At 54.7% G+C, this 20,780-nt stretch overlaps 4 protein-coding genes across 4 annotated transcripts; 3 read left to right on the top strand and 1 right to left on the bottom strand.

Annotated features, from left to right (window-relative positions):
- Positions 1-7,547: 7,547 nt before the first annotated feature.
- NECHADRAFT_23657 (uncharacterized protein) lies at positions 7,548-9,252 on the top strand (the record flags this gene model as incomplete). The annotated part of the gene is made up of 2 exons (XM_003052257.1): positions 7,548-8,020; positions 8,118-9,252. Coding segments are annotated over 2 exons (1,608 nt in total), but the record flags the coding sequence as incomplete, so codon positions are not given.
- A 1,129-nt stretch (positions 9,253-10,381) lies between these two features.
- Positions 10,382-10,952, top strand: NECHADRAFT_79345 (uncharacterized protein; the record flags this gene model as incomplete). Its single annotated transcript, XM_003052256.1, has 2 exons — positions 10,382-10,455; positions 10,697-10,952. The coding sequence occupies 2 exons, from the start codon at positions 10,382-10,384 to the stop codon at positions 10,950-10,952; spliced, it is 330 nt and encodes a 109-aa protein (XP_003052302.1).
- Positions 10,953-12,464: 1,512 nt separating this feature from the next.
- On the bottom strand, positions 12,465-15,943 carry NECHADRAFT_68635 (uncharacterized protein; the record flags this gene model as incomplete). Its single annotated transcript, XM_003051808.1, has 4 exons — positions 15,121-15,943; positions 14,401-15,065; positions 13,306-13,807; positions 12,465-13,255 (listed from the first exon to the last, which is right to left on the bottom strand). The coding sequence occupies exons 1-4, from the start codon at positions 15,935-15,937 to the stop codon at positions 12,465-12,467; spliced, it is 2,775 nt and encodes a 924-aa protein (XP_003051854.1). The 5' UTR covers positions 15,938-15,943.
- Positions 15,944-16,204: 261 nt separating this feature from the next.
- Positions 16,205-20,404, top strand: NECHADRAFT_60384 (uncharacterized protein; the record flags this gene model as incomplete). Its single annotated transcript, XM_003052255.1, has 4 exons — positions 16,205-16,448; positions 16,581-18,660; positions 18,839-20,126; positions 20,180-20,404. The coding sequence occupies 4 exons, from the start codon at positions 16,205-16,207 to the stop codon at positions 20,204-20,206; spliced, it is 3,639 nt and encodes a 1,212-aa protein (XP_003052301.1). The 3' UTR covers positions 20,207-20,404.
- Between the last annotated feature and the right edge of the window lie 376 nt (positions 20,405-20,780).

Here is a 20,780-nt window from a genome sequence, read left to right as displayed (position 1 = left end):
AAGCAACGGGACGCAGTGGTTCGACCTGCATAGCCGAGGGCCTCTCGATCTGCGGCCGTCTTTCCCAGCAGAAGCGTGGGATGCAGGCGGGGGCCGAAACATGTCCTCTTGCTTTTGCTTGGCTTGCATCAGGGCGCTTAAAGAGACGAGCTCGCGAGTGAGCGCTGGCTCACTTCATCTTTGGCCCTGACGGGTCTGGCTCACTCTATCATGTCATGCAACGACACAGACGCAGCGGCCAAAGGATCTATGCCGAAGGCTCGTGCTCTTCAGGTATCCGTAAGCCACGTTAGATGCCAAGTCAAGGTGTCCCGGCATGTACAGTACATCCTCCGGCTACCCTTGGTGGTCCTGTTCCCGTATATCCATAGGCAGAGGGCATGTTGAAGCAGGATCGAGACAATGTCCGCAATCATGACAAAGCAGCATCAGAAAGAAGCGGGAGGATTAGCATGGGCATATATCATCTCTCTCTGCCTCTCCCCCGGTCAACGACGAGTCAGACAAAGTCCGCTCTTGTCACTAACAAGATTCGACATGGCTCCTCGCATCGACACGCTCCGTTCCGTCCACCCCCCGCTAGTGCCGCTCTGCGACCCACCCTTCATCATGGTGCCCGGCGGCAAGAGAAGCATCGTGAAAGGCGGAGAGGCAAGCCTCTGGACATGAAAAACGTCCCGAAGCCCGCGCCAGGCTAAAATGGGGCTAGGCGGCCCCCTCTCTGGACAAGGGGATCCCTCTCCCCTCTCAGCAAGCAGGGGAGGTAAGAACGCTCTCACAGGCCGCTGCGGGCTTGATCTCCACAGGAGCATAGAGTGGCTGCAGGGAGGGAGGAGGTGGAGCAGCTGTTGAAGAGGAGGAGGGAGGGGGGGGGCCTTGCTGTCTGCATGGACGTTTGCTTGTTCGATCATGTTTTGGTGTGTGTGTCTGTGTGTGTGCGGACTATGGGAGAGCAGGGTTTAACGTCTAGGGTTATGGAAAAAAAAAAGATCACAAAGTCTTGAAAGAGGAGGAAGCGATGGGGACGGACGAGGAGACGGCACAGCAAGTCAGTCAGTCTTGTTGGGAGCTGATGGCTTGAAACAACCGGCCGATAAGGTTGATCCCGTTGCTGTAGAAGCAAACATCAGGACAGACAAGCTCACGGCATGCACGAGGTCAAGCAACAGCCAGTCTTGTTCTTCAGCAGTCATATCACGACGGCTGATGAGATCTCAATCGGGTAGCGCAAGGGACAGATGGCGCCCAAAGAGACAACAAAGATGGATACCCTCCCCTGGCTGCGCTTGATTAGCAACCATTGACCAAACACGGCCCCAAGGTAGCAGTTGCATGGCATGGCATGGCATCCCAGGGCAGGGCAGGGCAGCATCCATGGCAGGGCAGCAGCAGCAGCGGCAGGGCAGCATGGCACTGTTGAAAAGCTCACCTCCCGCGGTCCCTACCTACAGCACCAGGTCTGAAGGCGATGAAATGCGATTGGCCGTATCACGGTAGCACGGGCGAAGAGGGCGTATATGGTTATACGCCGGGCGTTGGGATACGATACGACATGATGCCGCTGTCATGAGATGCTGGGTTAGATCTGGACGCGCGCTGCGATCCTTCTCTGGAGCCGCCGAGCGGGCGTCGCGTCGTCATGATCTCACCACAGGCGGAGGGCCTCGTTTCTGTCAAGCTTCAGCAGCAACAGGGGGAAGACGGATGGGATGGAGGACCTACAGAACTAGTGCGCCATGCCACCACGGGAGAAAAAGCCAAAGCAGAGAGAGAGAGCTCGTCTGATGCCGTCAAGACAAGTCAATGAGTGAGCAAGGAAGCTTGTTCAGGCAACGACTGCCGCGGATGGCTCCAGCTTGATATTACACTACAGACGGATTGGGTCTGGGGCCCGAAGATCAGCAATGCAAAACAAAGCATCCTTCCATGTTGCTTTCTTTTTCCGCCGACGCCAACTTGCCATTGTCATCTCACTCGTTGGACGACACCAGCAAGGAAAGGAAAGCCACAAAAGAAACGTTTGAGAGGTACCTGACACCATCAATGGAAGGAAGCGAAAGGTGAACCAGACAGAGTAGAGGGAAGGGAAGGGAAGGGAAGGGAAGGGGAGGAAGAGGAAGAGGAAGAAAAAACCAGACCCCGGCGCCAGGGATCTTGATGGAGCTGGCCAACTGGATCAACAGCCGGACGGCGGATTGGACCGTCCACGGGCAGAGGCGGCGCCCCTCCCCTCCTCCATTTCTCAGCGGGCTTCTGCTGTTGTCAGGATCTCTTTCTCTCTTGTCGGCGGTCGAAAAAAGACGGACGGCAGCAAACAAGCACAAGAGGTTGCTTGCTGCCCAATGGCTCTCGGTCTGCCGGGGGTGGAGGTGGTAGACAGGACAGGCTCTAGCTGCGCTTGGAAGTGGGCGCACACCCGTTTATGCCTCCCCCGGAAATTGCGCTAGAGATCTGACTAGCCATGGGAGAGCCGTTTTCCTCCATGTTGGACTTCTGCCTCTCTGGCCCAGGCCCAACCCCAAGAGAGATGAAGAAATGATACGCGACAATCACCGAGGGTGCAGCGACGGCTCGGAAAGGTTAAAAAGCCAAGCCGCGAGACACGGGAGGAGACATGCCATGACATGGATACACACAACAGACACTCCTCTCCTGCTGAACAGGACAGGGGGCGGAATGGCGAGCGACGTCGACTGGCGATGAGCGATGGATGATGGATGGCGGCAGGCGGCGGCTGTCAAACTGGCTCCAGAAAGGCCCGTCCCACTAGTCTGCCTCTGTCCATGTCAAGCCCCCCGGCTCTGGGTTCTTGATTGCTACCTACCTGCTGCTGCAGTTGCAGAGTAGCGGTAGATCTCCGTCTCGTCTCGGTTCTCGTCTCGACTCGAGGCACCAGGTGTAGGAGAGGTATCCATTCAGACATCGGACGGACAGTACTCCGTACAGTATAGCACAGTACAGTACCTACTCGGTAATCCATACACCAAGTTCTACAGGGCATGGCATGGGATAGGATAGGACAGGATGGACGAGACCAGGCTATGACCCACCGTCATTCCAGTTGCGGAATCCCGAGCACCATGTCATCATGTTGCTTGCTTGCTTGCTTGCTCTACTCAAAAGGTGTGTCTGCGAGAGACGCCGGATGGCTGCTTGCTCGCCTATAGCAGGTCGACGACACCGAGATCAAGATGAGGGAAGGGGGAAGTGCCCATCGCGGACGGACTATCTGCTGAACACTGCAGACCGATCAAGATGAACGAAACACTCGCATCTCGCTCAGACTAATGCTAATGCCGTCACGAGCTGATTCACAACACAGACCAACAACTCAAAAAAAGAGGGCTGTCGAGTGGACCACGGCCACACGTGCGCCCAGTCCGTTACAGAGTAACATGGCTACGACTCGCTCCCGTCCGTCCTGGTATGTAGCTACTACCTATCGAGGTATCATGGGGCGGCACATCTCCACGGCCCACGATGTTTGCCCGCGCTAGACTTTGGCCAGTAAGCCAAGCCAGGCCGCTGAACGGGCTTGGCCAGGGGACGGACCAGGAAGAACGGTACAAGACCAACGACAGCGTAGTGTCCCGGGATTATCGAGCATCGCATCGGGGATCAGTTGCTCCCATCCATGACATGGTCAGCGCACGCACGCATAAGAGTGTGAGAAAAAAACGTGCCTCGTCAAGCCTGGAAGATGGGGGTGGGTGGGTGGGTGGTGGTGAGGCCCGAGCATGGCTCGACCACCCTGGAACCACGAGGCAAAGGCGAGGCGAGGAAAGACGCGAGAAGGAAGGGAGAAGAGATGGGCCAGGACATGGCGCACAAAGGACAAGGCTGAGCGAATCAAACCGCCAGAGCCTCGCTGATGAGTGGCTCTCGTCTGCCCCCCCTCCCCTCTTCCCTTCACCCATCATCTCCGCCCCAGGCCTGACCCCATCCGATGAGACAAGGCGCGAGAGCCGGATCTCGCCATCCGGACGGGCATTGGTCTTTAAGGGCACCGTGACGACAGAGTCCGGCGTTCGGGGAAGAAATAGAAGCAAGTAATGGACCACGGACGGTGAGGTGAAGGAAGAGGGGGGGCCGGACAGCCAACCGGCGGGCGAACGAGGCCACGAGCTGGCCCGTCCGAGGCTGAAGGCTGAAGCAGAGCTGAAGGGAACGGCTCTTGTGCCTGAGGCTAAGAAGCTAAATAGTGACATTGGCCGCCTTACCCTTTTCAACACCTTTCGGGTTTTGTTGCTCGCGGGCGGCTGGCCTGGGTTATGATTATCATCCTGGAGTCCTGCTTCTGGTCGGTCAGGGACCAGGGCTGCCCGAGACCCTTGTCCATGCCATGAGCAAGCCGGACCTCCCGCCGTCGTCGTCGCTGCTGAATGTATCTCATCCGTGGCCCATCAGTCGATCTTTGCTGGGGGGGAAGAGGTAGGGGGGAAGCAAGCAAGCGAGCGAGCGCGGTCGGTGCTCTTCCGTCCGTCTGATGGCATGGCATGGCATCGGTCTAGAGGGAGGGAGGGGCGTTATACCGGAAGCAGCATGTCGATATCGCGGGCTCATATGCTCAGGCTCAGTCTGACTCTCTCAGGCCAGGGCGGGATGGATTTCGTATCTGGGGAGGATCTGGCTTAGCAGGTGACCTGGTCCACTCGTGGTGGACTCCCTCTCGGAAGAAAGGGCCTGACTCTATGGCCCCCTCCCACCATAGCCTCTCCAGTTTAAACCCAGTCGAGCCCAGGCCATCTTGGACTGTCGAATAGGCATGGCTCTTGGCGCCGGCGCCGCACTCTGAGGGCAGTGAGAGATGCCCTATGAGAGTAGCGAGCTGGTGGCCTTGCTAGGCGACTATCTTTTTAGCCCGCGCGCGTCGGTCCTGTTCTTGAGCCAGCATGGGGCCCCTTCCCCCTCTTGGAGCACCCACACACCTGCTTGGAAGTATTACACACCCTGCTTGCTTCGGAGCAGAGTGGTCCCTCTCGTGGGGGAACGATGTCATGTCGGCATTGAACCACTGCGAAGCACCAACCAGACCAGAGAAGAGGAACAGAGTTGTTTAGGCCCTGGTCGAAATGCCTCATGCCTCGTGCTCGTGCTCGCGGCTTGTGGGAAAGAAAAGAAGAAGAAAAAAAAGAAGAAGAAGCGAGAGAGGGGGCCAGCAGCGGGTACCGTACTCGACTCGGCACGCCCCGTCCTTTCTTCTGACCTCATCTTGATGGGCCCAGGTCTGTAATCATGGGCCTATGTATCCCAACTAACCCCTTCTCGAAGAGAAAGCAGGGCCGGTTCGTCCAAGAGGGGAATGAGGAAATGAAGAGTCGACGGTGGTTCGTCCGGAACGGGTGAGACACCAGAGAAGAGGAAGAGGGACGGGAGAAGGTTCCTGGGATATGCAAGGGAGAGAGAGGGAGAAGAGTCTTGCCCTGACACTGACTTTGCTTTCCTCTTGGTCCATTGCTTTCTTTTTTTCCACCTTTTCTTGATCAAAAGCTTGTGTCTCTTGTTCCTTGAGAGGTCGCCTGCCCTGTCTCTCACCTCACCTATCAGATTGGCGCTGACCAGGGGGGGTCTAACCCACGCAACGCCGTCTCTTCCCAACGGCTGACGATTGTGAGTTGCTTTTCCCGCGAGCGGCGACCTTACCTTGCCGGGGTTGGAGGAGGGATGACAGACGAGAAGGAAGAGGGAGGGAGAGGAAGCAGTTGGACCCTGGCTCACCGGTGGTCCACCCCCGAGCCATCATGATGCCCTGCCCGGTCTCTTCCTCTTGGTCGTTGTCGGTCGTCGGTCGGCCGGTCGTCCTCATCTGCCGCGCTTGTTAGTGTGTGTCTGTGTGTGCGTGCGTCGTGCCTGTCTGTGCTGTGTATGTACATAGGCGCGTGTGAGAGGGAGGAGGAGGATGAGAGGTCTTGCCCTGGAGGCATCGCCATCGGTTGTCTTGCTTGTCATACCCCATGCGAACCAGGTTTCCCCGTCATTCTCATATCTCTCTGTATCCCCCATGCCATGCTATCCTATCCCGTCACCATCACCACCACCACCACTGCTACTCGCTCACACTCACACCAAGTCGACCTCTAAGAGATTCACCTCTAGAGTGAGAGTCCACACACTCCCTCTAATCTCTGGCACACCCCCTCCCCCCCCCCTGCAAGAGGCCCCCCCACATCCTGGCACCGGTATTCCTCGTGCGTTCTGCATCCCATCCCATATACATACATATGTAGATGGACCAGGTCGTCGACCTTTCTGGGGCCTCGTCTTTACATATGTAGCACGGTGAAAAGGGCTTGAGGTCTCACTCACCACCACTTGGCCTCGCATCGCATCACAGCACAGCAAGACAACGATTATACTCAACGGTCTGGCCCTCGTGCTGGAACGTCCGCCTCCAGTCTGCGGCACCCGCCATCGAAACTCTGTCGTCCGGATCTAGCTACGCAGCTGGTCCTTTTTTCTCCGTCGTCCCGTCTGCCGCCCTGTTTTGTCTGTGTGGCTGTCTCTTGTTCCCCGTCCGCCCGCACCACCACCACAAACGCACTGCACCAGAGACGACCTCCACACTATTACCAACCGACCTCCGTTCCTGTCCTGTCTTGTCTTGTCTTGTCTCGTCTCTCGCCCTGCCGCGTTTACCTTTTGGGTCAAAGTCTCCGCAATCTCCACGAGGTGCAACAGAAGGGGAAAAGAGAGAGAGAGAAAGGAAGCAAGAGGGAAAAAAAAGCAAACTAGAAGAAACTTCCCGGCCATTGTCTCACTTTCTGAGGGGAGCATCCGCCGCGTGGGACTGCAGACGGGAAGAGTGAGAGAAAGTCACTTTTTCTCTCCCCCCTCCCTACGTCAGAAGAAAGGAGTCCCAAGTCTTGAGCTTGGCCAGAAAGAGTTGACAGGTGAGAGAGAGAGAGAGAACAGGTCTTTGCTTGTTCTGCAGCCCTCAGCCCTGAAAAGACGAGAGAGATCCACGACCCCGTCTTTGGGAGAAGAGGCTGCGTCTGTCTGCGTCTGAGTGCATGCACCAGATAGTTGTTCTCGCCCCCAACACCACCATTCTATCCGACCCCCTGGTTGGAACTTGGTTGGGTTGATTTGATCGACAGCAAACGTGGATCGATCCCCTCCCTTTTCTGCACTTTCAGGGACCAATCTGGGCAAGACGATGCATCTCCTCATCGACAACTCGTATCAAACGTGAGGGCCCATCCCACCAAGTCTCTATTCCCTCGTCCTTCCCCAGATAAATCTATCTGGTGGTCAGCATCTCGAGGGAAGCTCCCCATCTCGGAGCCTGATTATTCTTTCAACTCTATACACAACCAACCGGCGCAGGTCTCGCCCCCCCCCCATCAATTGATTGTTCCTGTGGACAGGAACTCGCTGCTGCTGCTGGCTCTGTTGGGGGCTAAGCTACCGCGAAAACAGTACTTCTTATTGACCCCAGTGTTAGCTGGAAGACAAGACAGATATAACATTACATTTACAACATGAACAACGTCAATGGGACGTCGACAATGGGCCACGACGCAATCATGGCCCAGAGCAATGGTAGCTCCAACAGCAATGGCTATGGCAGCGATACCTGGACCAGCATGAGCCCCTATAGCCAGAGCCCATACAGCGCCAGTCCATTGACCGAGTACCCATCCTTTGGAGCCTTTGTCAGTCACGGCATGCCTTCAGAACCGTTAAATAGGATGCCTCCGCCGCCGCCGCAGCCTCACCAGATGATCCAACCAGCACCGCCGCCGCCCCCGATGGCCCACCACCAGCTTCCAATGCTCAACACGACATGGCCGAGCCAACTGACGAACCCGACTCCCTCAGGGAGCTACTCAGCACCGCCCCTATCAATAACACCCGCCACGAGTGCACCGCCTGTGGACCCTCCCAGGTTACCGACGCAGCATGAAAAGTCCAGGAAGACGCTCACCACAGAGCAAAAGAGGGCAATGTGCCAGTTTCACGAGGATAACCCAGGTACTCGACAAGCCGACATTGGAGCCCGGTTTGGTGTCGAGAGAAGGTAGGCAGGCCCAGAGACGGAGCTTTGAGCAGATGGCTAGCTATCCCATCAACGGCAAAAGCAACAATAGAACAAGGTCTGACACATTTCATCACAGCACGGTTTCCAAGGTTCTGAGGCACAAGGATCAATATCTCAAGCGGGATCAGGAGCCAGAAAACCCAGCCGTCAAGCGCGGAAAGGGCAAGCACCCTGACTTTGACCGCACGCTCAGCAACTACGTCAGGAGACAACAACAGCGAGGATTCAAGGTCAGCGACGAGGAGATCATGGAGCAGGCCAGGCTGTTTGCCCACGCGAGTGGGAACCAGGAGAACGTCCTCAACGGCCTGACGAGTAGCTGGCTACAAAAGTTTAAGCAAAAGCACGGCATTGGAGGAGCCAAGTTGACGCGGAGAGCCTCGGAGGCCAATATCCCTGACAGTGCTCGACTATCAACTTTGGTCACCAAGAACAACAGCAGCCAGGATATTCTATCTCCGACCTCGCCTACGGGAAACATCTCGCCCCTATCTGGGAGCCGGAGCGATGAGGATGGCCCTATCGATGGTATCGACTTTGACTTTACGTACAAGCACCCCGAGTCTCAGTCGACCACGTCCCTTTCCAGCGATCTGAGAGATAACCCGGCGTCTTCATTCTCGGGCACAATGAGCCCAACAAGCACTTTTACGTTCTCGCCGGACCCAAACGTTGGAGGCTTCCCCATGGATCAACTACGAGGCGCCGATTTCCAGTCTCGAGAGAAGAGGAGCAACACGTTCCCCTCACTCAACATCGACTACGTGAATCAGGTATCAGGGTCGACAGAGCCAATGACACCTCGACATATCCCATCGTCGACGGCGCCATCTTCAGCTCTCGAGTCACCTCAGCACGAACTCCACGGGGCACCTTTCAGCATCGACACGAGCGTCAACTCGCCCCCTCCGACGCTGCGCCGCAGCAGCAGCAACTCGAGTATCACACGCTCCACCGCCACCTGCCCGACCCCTGTCGAGTCTTCCCCCGTCTCACCCTCACAGGAGGATGCCCGCCGTGCCGCCCAGACGTTGCTGACCTACATCCAGACGGCTGGCAACTTTGACTCGAACGACTACATCACCATCGTGCAGCTGACCAAGAAGCTCAAGATCCACCAGCACCAAGGTGGTCGGCCCTCGCTAGGGGGTCTGTCTCGCATTCCCGAGGGTGACGCCGAGGTGCCCGCTCTCTTATCAGCCAAGATGGAGACGACGTGAAGAAGCTAGTCAAAGGGGGGAAAGACTATGCGTTTACAATGTTTTCTTGTTGATGCTGGGCGTTTTCTTGTTTCTTTCACAGCAGGAACCACTCGCTGCACAGGGGAAGCTCTTGATGATCACAAGAGCCCGCCGCAGAAGAGAAGAGAGTGCCTTGGTTTGAAGACCAAGAATGGGAGGGATGGGCCATATCTGCTCACGCGGAGAAGAGAAAAGGGGCTCCCTCCTGGCATTCACGCCTCGCGTCATGGACGCTTGAGGCTAGATCTGTTTGTTGACTACATGTTTTGATTTACCATATAGTCAGTCGCTTTCTACTCTCGACGATCCCCCCTCCTCGACCTTTCGATGCCCAACGACGAATATCCAAGAGTTGTATATATTTTACACTCTCACGATTCGACTTTACTCGAGATAACCACGACGACTAATCAATCCACACCGAAAGAAGAGAACAACATGGACCGGGAAAAAAATTTTTTATTAAAAAATCTTACCAAATCAACTCTTTTATTACTCGATACCAACAAACCCACCCAAGACTTATTTCTCCCGCTCACGCGAACCCGAACACAAATTTTACATACAACAAATCGTCCACACGACCCTTTTTTCCAGAACCTGCCATTCACTTCGTGAAGAGTGAAATGAAGCTTGGTACTACAAGGACAGAGATGAGGAGGAAAGGGAACAAGAAAGAGAGGGGATTTGTACGATGGCCATATAAGGGCTCAATGATGCTTCATTTTTGTCTCTTGAATTTTGGTTCCCCCCTTTTTCCCACCTGTCTTTTTTTTTTTATTCATTCTTATACCTCAATGTTTCTAGTATAGTTTCTGCTTCTTTTTTTCCTTTTCCATCGTACATCACAAGGCATCGCTGCGGAGGGCATAATCATGTTTTGTTTAAAGCAACACTCCTTGGATTTTTTTTTGGGTTACCACTCACATCGCATGCGTTTTGCTCACACACACACACACACAAAGACGAGAGGGTACTTGCTGCGAGGCATCGGCATTAAGGGAAAGGGGTAAGGTGGGGGAGTGTGGGATGGAAATTTGGTCTGTTTTTTCTGGTCTGGGTGAAGCGTCTCTATTTTGTGACAGATGCTTCGGTCATCATGGAAAGGGGGGAGGGACAAAATGGGAGAGAGGAGGCTTGGGAAAAGAAGGTGACATTGGGATTCATGGGAATGTACGTGCTCGATGATGGGAGGCTTTAGTGGTTGGGCTCGAGTTGGGAGGAGGGTCTCTTGCCCCTTGTTTTGGGATGCTCAGATATGGACATTCCTTTCGAATAGTTGAGGATAGGAAGGAATGGGCGGCGATTGTGCATTTGGAAATGCCCTTGTTCTTCAACAACTTGACCTCGTCCATCTTTGCTATTCATCGTGAATTTCATCGAAATGGTCATTCATTAGCTACTGACAAAATAGGGTATCATCATCGTTCTACACATCTACTCCAAGCCTCTCCTCCCACAAATCCGTCACCCCCTTTTCGCTGAGCTCTGGCATCAGCCTCACGAGCACCAACTCGAGGATGTTGTACATGAGGTGCTTGTTGCAGTACTCGTCGTCCAGCACCAGGAGGAGCCGCTCCATCTCGTCTATCAAAAGATCCTCCTCATCCGATGAGGAGTCCCCCTCACCGGTGGACGCCCCGCGCCGCCATAAGCGACCGCCAAAGTAGAGGCTTCCCACCCCCTTCGGCAGCAGCCCCCAAAGGGCGTTAGCGGCTCTGCGACGCAAGGCCCGCAGCTCGGCATCGGAGGAGGGTGGGAACAAGCTCGTCGTGCCGGGGGCGTTGTTGGGAAAGAGGACGCCTCGGAGGGTGCGCAGGAGAGGGGGGAGATGAGAAGGAGAAAAGAGAGAATGAACGTGATGAGAGAGTAGCCTACGGAAGAGAAGGGGTTAGCTTGCATCTCAAGTCAAAGTCGCGCAGCGTAACGTAGTGCAGCACATCGCATCGCAGCGCAGCGTGGGGGGGTCCTTGTCAAGCAAGGCAAGCAAGCGGAAAGGCGTTGCTTTGTCTCCCTGCAGCAAGGGGCACATGTTTCGATGCGAGTGTGTGTGAGTAACACGAGGCTGTCAATGGACCACTGGGCCTCAGCGTCGTATGCATGGACCGGCCGGCAACGATGGAGGGTGGTGCTGCCATCTTGATCCAGGAAGCCGGGCAGCATCAAAGGCGTGAAATTGAGACCGGGGATAGGTCAGACAAGGGGGACCTGTCGAGTGCGGGGAAGCACAGACAGAGACGCGTCCAGCCCGGCGTGTTTGATGCAGGAGCTGTGATATTACACAGCAGGTCCATGAGGCGTGACAGAGAGACACGGCGGTTGATGGATGTTGGTGGGTGGTGTGCAAACCAATGTCACCAGACGGATTCGTCCCTCAAGGTCGGCAAGGTAAGGTGGCAGCGGTTGTGCAACCGTCTCGGATACCAGCATGGTTCCTTCAGAGATGAGGCCTGACAGACCAAACCGCTCCTGGCAGGTTGAGAGGTGCCACTCGGTGGTATCATCTTTGGCCAGGCCAGGCAAGGCTAGGCCAGGGCATCGCCAATCTTCCCTCACTCCCCCTCCTCGACGAGAAAGGACGAGACAGGTCCGACTTTCATCGTCTCGGGAAATCCTAGCTAGCCCCTCGGGTGGCGCGGCACGGGGCGAGAGTCAATTCAAGCTTGTTGGTGTTGTTTGTTGCTCGCCTTGCCTCTCTCGACTGAGCGCTCAGAGGGCGGTCTGTCTCTTCCAGCAAGCTGACATCCCGGTCAGGGCCGGGCGCGTAATCTGGTAATCCTGCTGGACGAAGCGGCCTAGCTTGGCGCACCTCGTCAAGCAATCGGAAGCCAAAGACGGCGCTACGCTCTTCGATTGGCTGCTTCTCAAGACCCATCCCGTCCATGTTCGAGACACCAAACGTCGATAGTGAAATCGTCTTGCCCTGTTTTCGTGCGCTTGCGACCGACTGAATGTGGATTGCGAAGGAGGGTGTGCGCCAAAAACGTTTTATCGTTGAACAAACAAGACGGACGGCATGGGCCGTAAACCACCGGGCGGCCCGATTTGCCTCACCAAGCCGTTGAAGAATCCCTGTTCTGAAAGCTCACTGGAGCATCAACAGGTCCAGTGACTCGGCACTCATGCGAGGTGAATGAAGGGGTAATAGAGTCCATCAAGAAACTCAAAGGAATGATCATATCTTACCTGTCAACAGGCCCATCGTGACCAGCTATTCGTCCAGGTCCGTTAATCGCGCCGTACTGGAGAAGCGACAGAAACCCGGCAAGCCAAGGCATGCGCATGCTCAACTCGAGCAGGTTCCCAAGACAGGTCCAGATTCGACACGATAGGATAGGGGCTTTGGCCGTGTCGGATGACCTCGGGTTGGAGCATGAGATGGAAGCGGCCGACTTGTCGTGATCCATCATATCGTCCCTTTCTTCCAAGGGAGTGGTTCTAGCGGGAAGAGACGACGCCATAACAAGAGCCGTGGTGATGAAACGAAGCGATCCCACGACCAGCATACCTAGTTGAATCACGCCCAGGAACATGGAGCGTACAGACCACGCACGACCGCCCTTGACCTCGAGTTGAGGCTCCAGAGATTCACCTGAACTCTCTGACATGGCCCCTTTTTCCTTCCTCTCTCGTATCACCCTGGCTGAGATGCAGATTCCCTCGTATAACAGCCACGGCTGAGAGGTTTTATTGGCAATGACATTGCCAATGATGAGCTCGGAAAAGATCTGCTCGACGAGGGCTGTGAGACAAGGATTCTCCAGGTCCTCGGTTGGTAGCAGGATGGCCAACACGCCCTGAACGAGCAGCTGACGGTAGAGCGCCTCGTTCACCTTCTGATCTGATCCTATGTCCGGGTCATCTGAACGAGGAACGGGCGCAAGGTGTGGAAGAGGGCATAGAGCATGATACGCCTCTCGAGGGTCCACCTCTACAGGCGGCCTCGATACAGCATTATGTGCAGTACGGTAAACTGGTGGCGGTTAGACGGTATCAAGATCATTTAGAACGTAGAGATCCCACCAGTGATGTGCTTGTCCAGCAAGTCAGGTATCTCGTCTAGTAGAAGACTCTCCAGATCAACCTTCCTAAACCGTTGCTCCAACGCCCGTGAGCAGTGGGCGATGATGTGTAAAATCTCTGACACAAAGTTCTCGTCCGAGGTGATTTTGCTATACCAGCTCTGGACAAACTCTCTCATAATAATGGCAAGGAATGCGTATAGTTGAAGATCGACATCGTTGCGGCTGGTCAGAGGCGGGAGCAGCTCCTCGATGGGCACCTGCGTATCTCGGCTCTTGTCCCCAAGCTGCGGTGAGCACAGCGTGCGACGTATCAGAAGAGATGTCGCTCGGTCAGACAGCGGATCGGATGAGCTCGAGCGGTTCGGCCGGCGTGAGGTAGCAGAAGACGGCGCATCCCCCTCGAAGGCGACGGTCTTGGGACGTGGGGCCGGAGGGCGGACAGGAGGAGTGGCCGCGGCCACGGGAGAAGCGGCGGTCATGACCGGGACGATCGGCTGGGCCTCGCAATCATGGCCCGGCGTCGGAGGCGGATTATAATGAGGGCGGCGGACGTCGTTGGAGTTATTATCTCTGGTTTGGAGGTTGGAGGTTGACTTAACAACAGGTCGCAGCATGGTCGCATGTAGTGTCGCCGTGTTAAGCTCCTGCCCGCCCACGGCACGGGTTGACCCGCTCGCTCGCTCGCTACTGCCCTGCCTGAACCGTGCGTTGCAGGCGCGGGGGAGGCATGTCTTCGTACCTGCTTTGCCTGTATTAGCTACGGCGACGGCATGGCATTGAAGTTGTTATTAAGCAAGCTTGATTCTGAAGGATTTAATTAATGCAAGCCTCGCAGATCAGTCATGAATAATCGCTAAAAGATCAAGGTCCAGGAGATGTTCTTATTTTCTACTTCTTCCTCACAATAAGTAAGAAGCAGGATGCCTTCAGTCTGGTCTATCCAGACTCGACTATATGCTACAGATTCTGTACAATATGGGTACAACTCCTCCCAACATCAGTCATGTTCACATTTTTACTCTTCGTTCTTAACCGTCGTCTCATATCTGTAAAGTCAAAGTTAGCGTTTGTATCAGTAAGGACAATCAGCGACAGCATACCTCTTGCCACGGAAAGCCCAAACACCCCAGTTACCACAGCTGATATCCTGGGGATCCATGTCATTCAGATCCCATCGAAGACTTCGGAAGACGTTCTCGCCGGGCTGAAGAAGAATATCAAACTCTCCCTTCGACTTCTTGTTCACCCATTCCACATCCCGCTCCATATCAAACTGGGTATATCCAGTGCTGATGATAGGAACCTTGGTCTCGAGAAGCAGAGGAAGCGTCTCCTCCCACTCGTGACTGCTGGCAGGGTGACCCAGACCAGGGTGGAAGAGCACAAAGCAATCAAAGTAGGGATCGTAAGGCGCAAAGTGCTGGGTCTTGTGGAGGGTGTGGTAGTAATCCACGATCGTGCTAATCTTCATCTTGTACCAGACACGATCTTCCACCACCGCTCCAAAGGGGTTCGATGGAGTGCGTTCCGGCAGTGGAAACTCATCATCACGGTTGGCCATACTCTCTGGTCCAACAAAGATGAGGTGAAGTCGGGCCTCGGGGAACATGTGTGCCAACTGCACCCAAGCAGGTCGCGGCAGAGACGACTCAGCACGAGCTCCCAGGATGAAAAGTCTCACAGGTGGGGGCTCAGGCCGGAGCTGGTTGACGCCATAACCTCGACCAGACTTGGGGGGGTGCAGGTTGTACCGCAAGGCTATCATCATATGTTAGTTTTGCAATATCTAGCCAGGGCAAGCTGTAGCACCAACCGCTGAAACTCTTCAATCCCTCTGCTGTCAATCGTTCCCCCTTCTTCATGCTATACGGGCTAAGCTCGTGAAGAACACTACCAATCGTCACAGGGTATGTCAAGAGACGGGTAATCTGTCTCATCGAACGATCCGAGTTGACTGCATCAAACTCTCTGGTGTACATGAAAGTATCCCAGTTTGTCATGTTGATAGCGGCGTCCTCCATTTGCAGGTCCGGAAGGTTTGCTTCATGGAAAATTCGGCCAGAACGCAAGTCATGATCATCTTCGTTGATCTGTCGAAGTGTATCGCAAATTTCAAGATGCTTCTCGTAATCGTCCATCCAATGTTCCTCGCAGCAGTAAACGGGAAGTCCACAGTCAGGGCAGTCAAAGTTGACATGGGCCGGTGCCTGGGTGCCGCCTTGGGGCTTGGCATCTTCTTGCTGGGGGGCGATAGTCGGAACCTTCGTTTGCTGGTGATCGGGGTGTGGGCAGTAGGCATGCTGTCGCATGAAGGCCGCTCGACGTCGGAACTCCGGGACGGGAGACTTGGAGAATGGGTGGAATAGGTCATTCTCGCTGAGGCGCACTGGAGGTTCCGGGCTTTTGCTCGCAGCTGCAGCTTCGGATTGATTCTTTGCCGTAGTCGAAAAGTCCCTTTGAGCAGGTGTAGGTCGCTTCGGGTCCTTGGTCGTCGAATGGACGCTTCGGATGTGATGGGCTGATATCCTCATCCATGGCTTCGCCTGGCTCCCGGTGGCCAATTGCCTCCGAAGAGTAGCAGAGCAGCGCCCGCAAAGGCTAGAAGCCGCTCGCCGAAAGGTAGGCTCCATTTTGTGCCGGGGCAATCGAGTCTGGGACTTGAATTGGTCGACCTGGGCTCACCAAAAGACCTGGTGGTGTCGCAGAGTGGGATATTTCGAGGAGCTCGGGCCACCGTCGTTCTGCGCCGCAATATCGTTCCTCCGACGCGTCCTAAACTTTTGAATCAAAGCTCGCACCAGCCTCGAGCTTTAAACATCAGCTTCGTTCGACGCGACTCAATCGACCAAGCAAAAGTCTCTGAAGCCGCGCAGGCTCAACTGCGCCTAGCCGCAAACATGGCGACAACGTCGAACATGTTCCTATACTCGCTGACGGTCCAGCCGCCGACCAACGTTGTCCAGGCGGTGCTCGGCCAGTTCGCGGGCACCAGGGAGCAGCTCATCATTACGGGAGCAGGCTCACAGCTTACGCTGCTGCGACCTGACCCGTCTCAGGGAAAGGTGATTACCCTCCTCTCCCATGATATCTTTGGAATCATTCGTTCCCTCGCCGCGTTCCGCCTGGCGGGCAGCAACAAGGGTAAGTCATCCGAAAACTCTTTGGAAGGTCACTTAGTGATTCGAAGGCGATGCCACAGACGCGCCAAATGCAGCGCCATCGAGAGCACAGTGTCACATCAAGATGAGGACAAGGCTAACGCAATCTGCATAGATTACCTGATTCTCGCTACCGACTCTGGCCGGATTACCATTATTGAGTATCTACCAGCCCAAAACCGTTTCCAGCGATTGCACCTCGAAACCTTTGGCAAGTCGGGTGTGCGACGCGTTATTCCTGGCGAGTATCTCGCATGCGACCCCAAAGGAAGAGCGTGTCTCATCGCGTCTACCGAGAAAAACAAGCTTGTCTATGTTCTCAACCGAAACTCCCAGGCTGAGCTGACAATCTCGTCACCTCTCGAGGCCCACAAGCCTGGTGTGCTTGTCATCTCCATGGTTGCACTCGATGTCGGCTATTCCAATCCCGTTTTCGCCGCCCTTGAAATCGACTACTCTGAGGTTGACCAAGATTCAAGCGGCCAGGCCATGGAAGACTTGGAGACCCAGCTGGTGTACTACGAGCTTGACCTAGGACTCAACCACGTGGTTCGAAGGTGGTCAGACCCAGTTGATCCCACAGCGTCGCTTCTCTTCCAGGTTCCTGGTGGTAACGATGGCCCCAGTGGTGTGCTGGTCTGTGGTGAAGAGAACATTACCTACCGGCACTCCAACCAAGAAGCATTTCGCGTCGCCATTCCCCGTCGACGAGGTGCGACTGAGGATCCCAACCGCAAGCGCACAATCGTGTCAGGCATCATGCACAAGCTGAAAGGCAGTGCAGGAGCTTTCTTCTTCCTCCTACAAACCGAGGATGGCGACCTCTTCAAATTGTCCATTGATATGGTTGAGGACGAAGACGGCAATCCCACGGGTGAGGTTAAAAGGCTGAAGATTAAGTACTTCGACACCGTTCCCGTGGCTTCCAGCCTCTGCATTTTGAAGAGCGGCTTTCTCTACGTTGCTAGCCAGTTTGGCAACTACTCCTTCTACCAGTTTGAGAAGCTTGGGGACGACGATGAAGAGCTCGAGTTCATCAGCGACGATTTCCCTGCGGACCCGAGGGCTTCATATGATCCAGTCTATTTCCACCCAAGGCCGACTGAGAACTTGGCCTTGGTTGAGAGCATCCCTGCCATGAATCCTCTTTTGGACTGCAAGGTTGCAAACCTCACGGGAGAGGATGCCCCTCAGATCTACACCATCTGTGGCAACGGCGCTCGCAGCACCTTCAGGATGCTCAAGCATGGCCTGGAGGTCAACGAGATCGTCGCTTCGGAACTACCCGGAATCCCATCTGCTGTCTGGACACTCAAGTTGAATCGTTCGGAACAGTACGATGCCTACATCGTCCTTTCCTTCACCAACGGCACACTGGTGTTGAGCATTGGAGAAACGGTCGAGGAAGTGAGCGACTCTGGTTTCCTCACCAGCGTTCCTACACTGGCCGCACAACTTCTTGGTGAGGATGGCCTTATCCAGGTTCATCCAAAGGGTATTCGACATGTCAGAAATGGCCACATCAATGAATGGGCAGCTCCGCAGCATCGATCTATCGTCGCCGCTTCAGCCAACGCTCATCAAGTTGCCATTGCCCTTAGTTCTGGAGAGATTGTCTACTTCGAGATGGATGCTGATGGCTCGCTGGCCGAGTATGACGAAAAGAAGGAGATGTTCGGAACTGTCACCTGCCTGAGCCTGGGTGATGTCCCCGAAGGACGGTTAAGAAGCTCATTCCTTGCTGTCGGTTGTGATGACTGTACCGTCCGCATTCTCAGCTTGGACCCTGATTCGACTCTGGAAAACAAGTCGGTGCAGGCTTTGACAGCTGCCCCAACATCATTGGCCATTATCGCCATGGAAGACTCATCGTCCGGTGGCTCGACTCTCTATCTCCATATCGGTCTTCATTCCGGTGTCTATCTACGGACAGTATTGGATGAGGTCACTGGCGAGTTGACGGACACACGTCAGAAGTTCCTCGGACCGAAGGAGGTGAGGCTCTTCCAAGTTACCGTCCAGGGCAAGACATGCGTTCTCGGGTTGAGCTCAAGGCCCTGGCTTGGCTATCCCGACCCCATCACAAAGGGCTTCGTGGTGACACCACTCAACTACGTTGACCTTGAATGGGGCTGGAACTTTAGCAGCGAGCAGTGCGAGGAAGGCATTGTTGGCATCCAGGGCCAATCTTTACGGTACGTTTTTCTTAATATTTTGATACCCCTTCCAGTTGCATATGATGATAAAACGGGATCCTATGCTTTGAGCAATGAGGCCTATTACGCATTTTTTCCAATTGTTCCTACTGAAGCAACACCTCTTCTCCCCATTAATTGTTCAGCAATTTGTGAGGCAGGATGCTAACGCACTCAGAATCTTCAACATCGACCGTCTGGGTGACACCTTGATTCAAAAGTCGATTCCTCTGACTTATACGCCCAAGAAGCTGGTTAAACATCCCGAACAACCTTTGTTTTATACGATCGAAGCCGATAACAACACCCTACCACCTGAGCTACGAGCACAACTGTTGGCCGATCCTAACGTGGTAAACGGTGACTCTCAGGTGCTCCCGCCCGAAGACTTTGGCTACCCCAGGGCCAACCGCCGGTGGGCATCATGCATCAACGTGGTTGATCCTTTGTCCGAAGAAGGACAGGTTCTGCAAACCGTCCACTTTGAGAACAACGAGGCAGCAGTGAGCGCCACCGTGGTCTCTTTTGCCAGCCAGGACAACGAAAATTTCCTTGTTGTTGGCACGGGCAAGGACATGATTGTCAATCCTCAGAGCTACTCTGAGGGTTATCTCTATATCTATCGTTTCGTGGAGGACGGGCGAGAGCTGGAATTCATTCACAAGACCAAGATTGAGGAGCCTCCTCTGGCTCTCTTGCCATTCCAAGGCAAGGTCGCCGTCGCTGTTGGCACACAACTGCGCATTTACGACCTTGGTATGAGACAGATGCTTCGCAAGGCTCAAGCCGAGGTGTCAGCACAACGAATCGTCTCACTCAACACACAAGGCAGCCGCATTGTTGTTGGCGACGTGCAGCAGGGCGTCACTCTTGTTGTGTACAAGTCGGCTACAAACAAGCTCATTCCCTTCGCTGATGATACCGTTGCAAGGTGGACCACATGTACAACCATGGTGGACTACGAGTCGATAGCGGGCGGCGATAAGTTTGGCAACATGTTCATTGTGCGCTGTCCCGAAAAGGCCAGTGAGGAGGCTGATGAGGAGCAATCTGGACTTCATCTCATTAACGCACGAGATTATCTCCATGGCACTCCTCACAGACTTGGTCTGATGTGTCACTTTTATACGCAGGATGTTCCCACCAGTATCACCAAGACGAGTCTTGTGGTTGGTGGCCAGGAGATTCTGTTGTGGAGCGGAATCATGGGCACGATCGGAGTCTTCATCCCCTTCGTCAGCCGTGAGGATGCTGATTTCTTCCAAAACCTCGAGCAACACTTGAGGACTGAGGATCCCCCTCTCGCAGGCCGAGACCATCTCATGTACCGCGGTTACTACGCTCCCGTGAAGGGAGTTATCGACGGCGACTTGTGTGAGAGGTACAATCTGCTTCCAAACGACAAGAAGCAGATGATTGCGGGCGAGCTGGATCGCTCGGTCCGAGAAATTGAGAGGAAGATTTCTGTAGGTTTCCCTGATGGATCATACATGTTTCTACATTGCTAACACGAGTTCAGGACATCCGCACACGATCAGCGTTTTAATGATGGAAAAGGTGGTATCTTTGGGATAGCTATTGTACAAAAACCTCGATTGTTTGGGAGGTCGGGTGACGGCGTTATCGTACAGGGTCAAGAGTCCCTGGCTTGGGAGAAGGTTTCCAGCGAGTTGAGAAATATGTGTTGACAGCCCACAAGGCGGTATGAAGCATGAATCTAATATCCAAGTCAAGTCAAAGCTGAGTCATAGTCCTCTCCAGAAGGGGCCGCGGTTCTTGTATCTGTCGGCCTTTTTTCCTTTGCCTGGTATCTGTGATGGATGGTCTCTCTCCCACTTGTCGTCATCTAGGAATGCCGTAACGGCAGTCTCGAGGTCGTAGCCGGACTGTTCTAGGTACAGCACCGCTACATCATAGTCGGAGACCTTGCAGGAAGTCATGAAGCGCCGGATCTTTCCCTTTCTCGTTTCCTCCTCTTCGCCCTCGATAGGCCGCGGTGAAAGACTAACGCCACCCTTGTAGTATTCGCCAGGGATAAGTATGGTGCGTCTACCGACTAGAAGGTGGTCACTGGTGATATTGTTCACTCTTCGCAGAACGGTGGCGGGGACGTCGTATCG

Source organism: Fusarium vanettenii, assembly GCF_000151355.1.
Source record: "Fusarium vanettenii 77-13-4 chromosome 4 genomic scaffold NECHAsca_3_chr4_2_0, whole genome shotgun sequence".
NCBI classification, from domain to species: Eukaryota; Fungi; Ascomycota; class Sordariomycetes; order Hypocreales; family Nectriaceae; genus Fusarium; species Fusarium vanettenii.
This window is presented reverse-complemented; position numbering and strand designations above follow the sequence as displayed.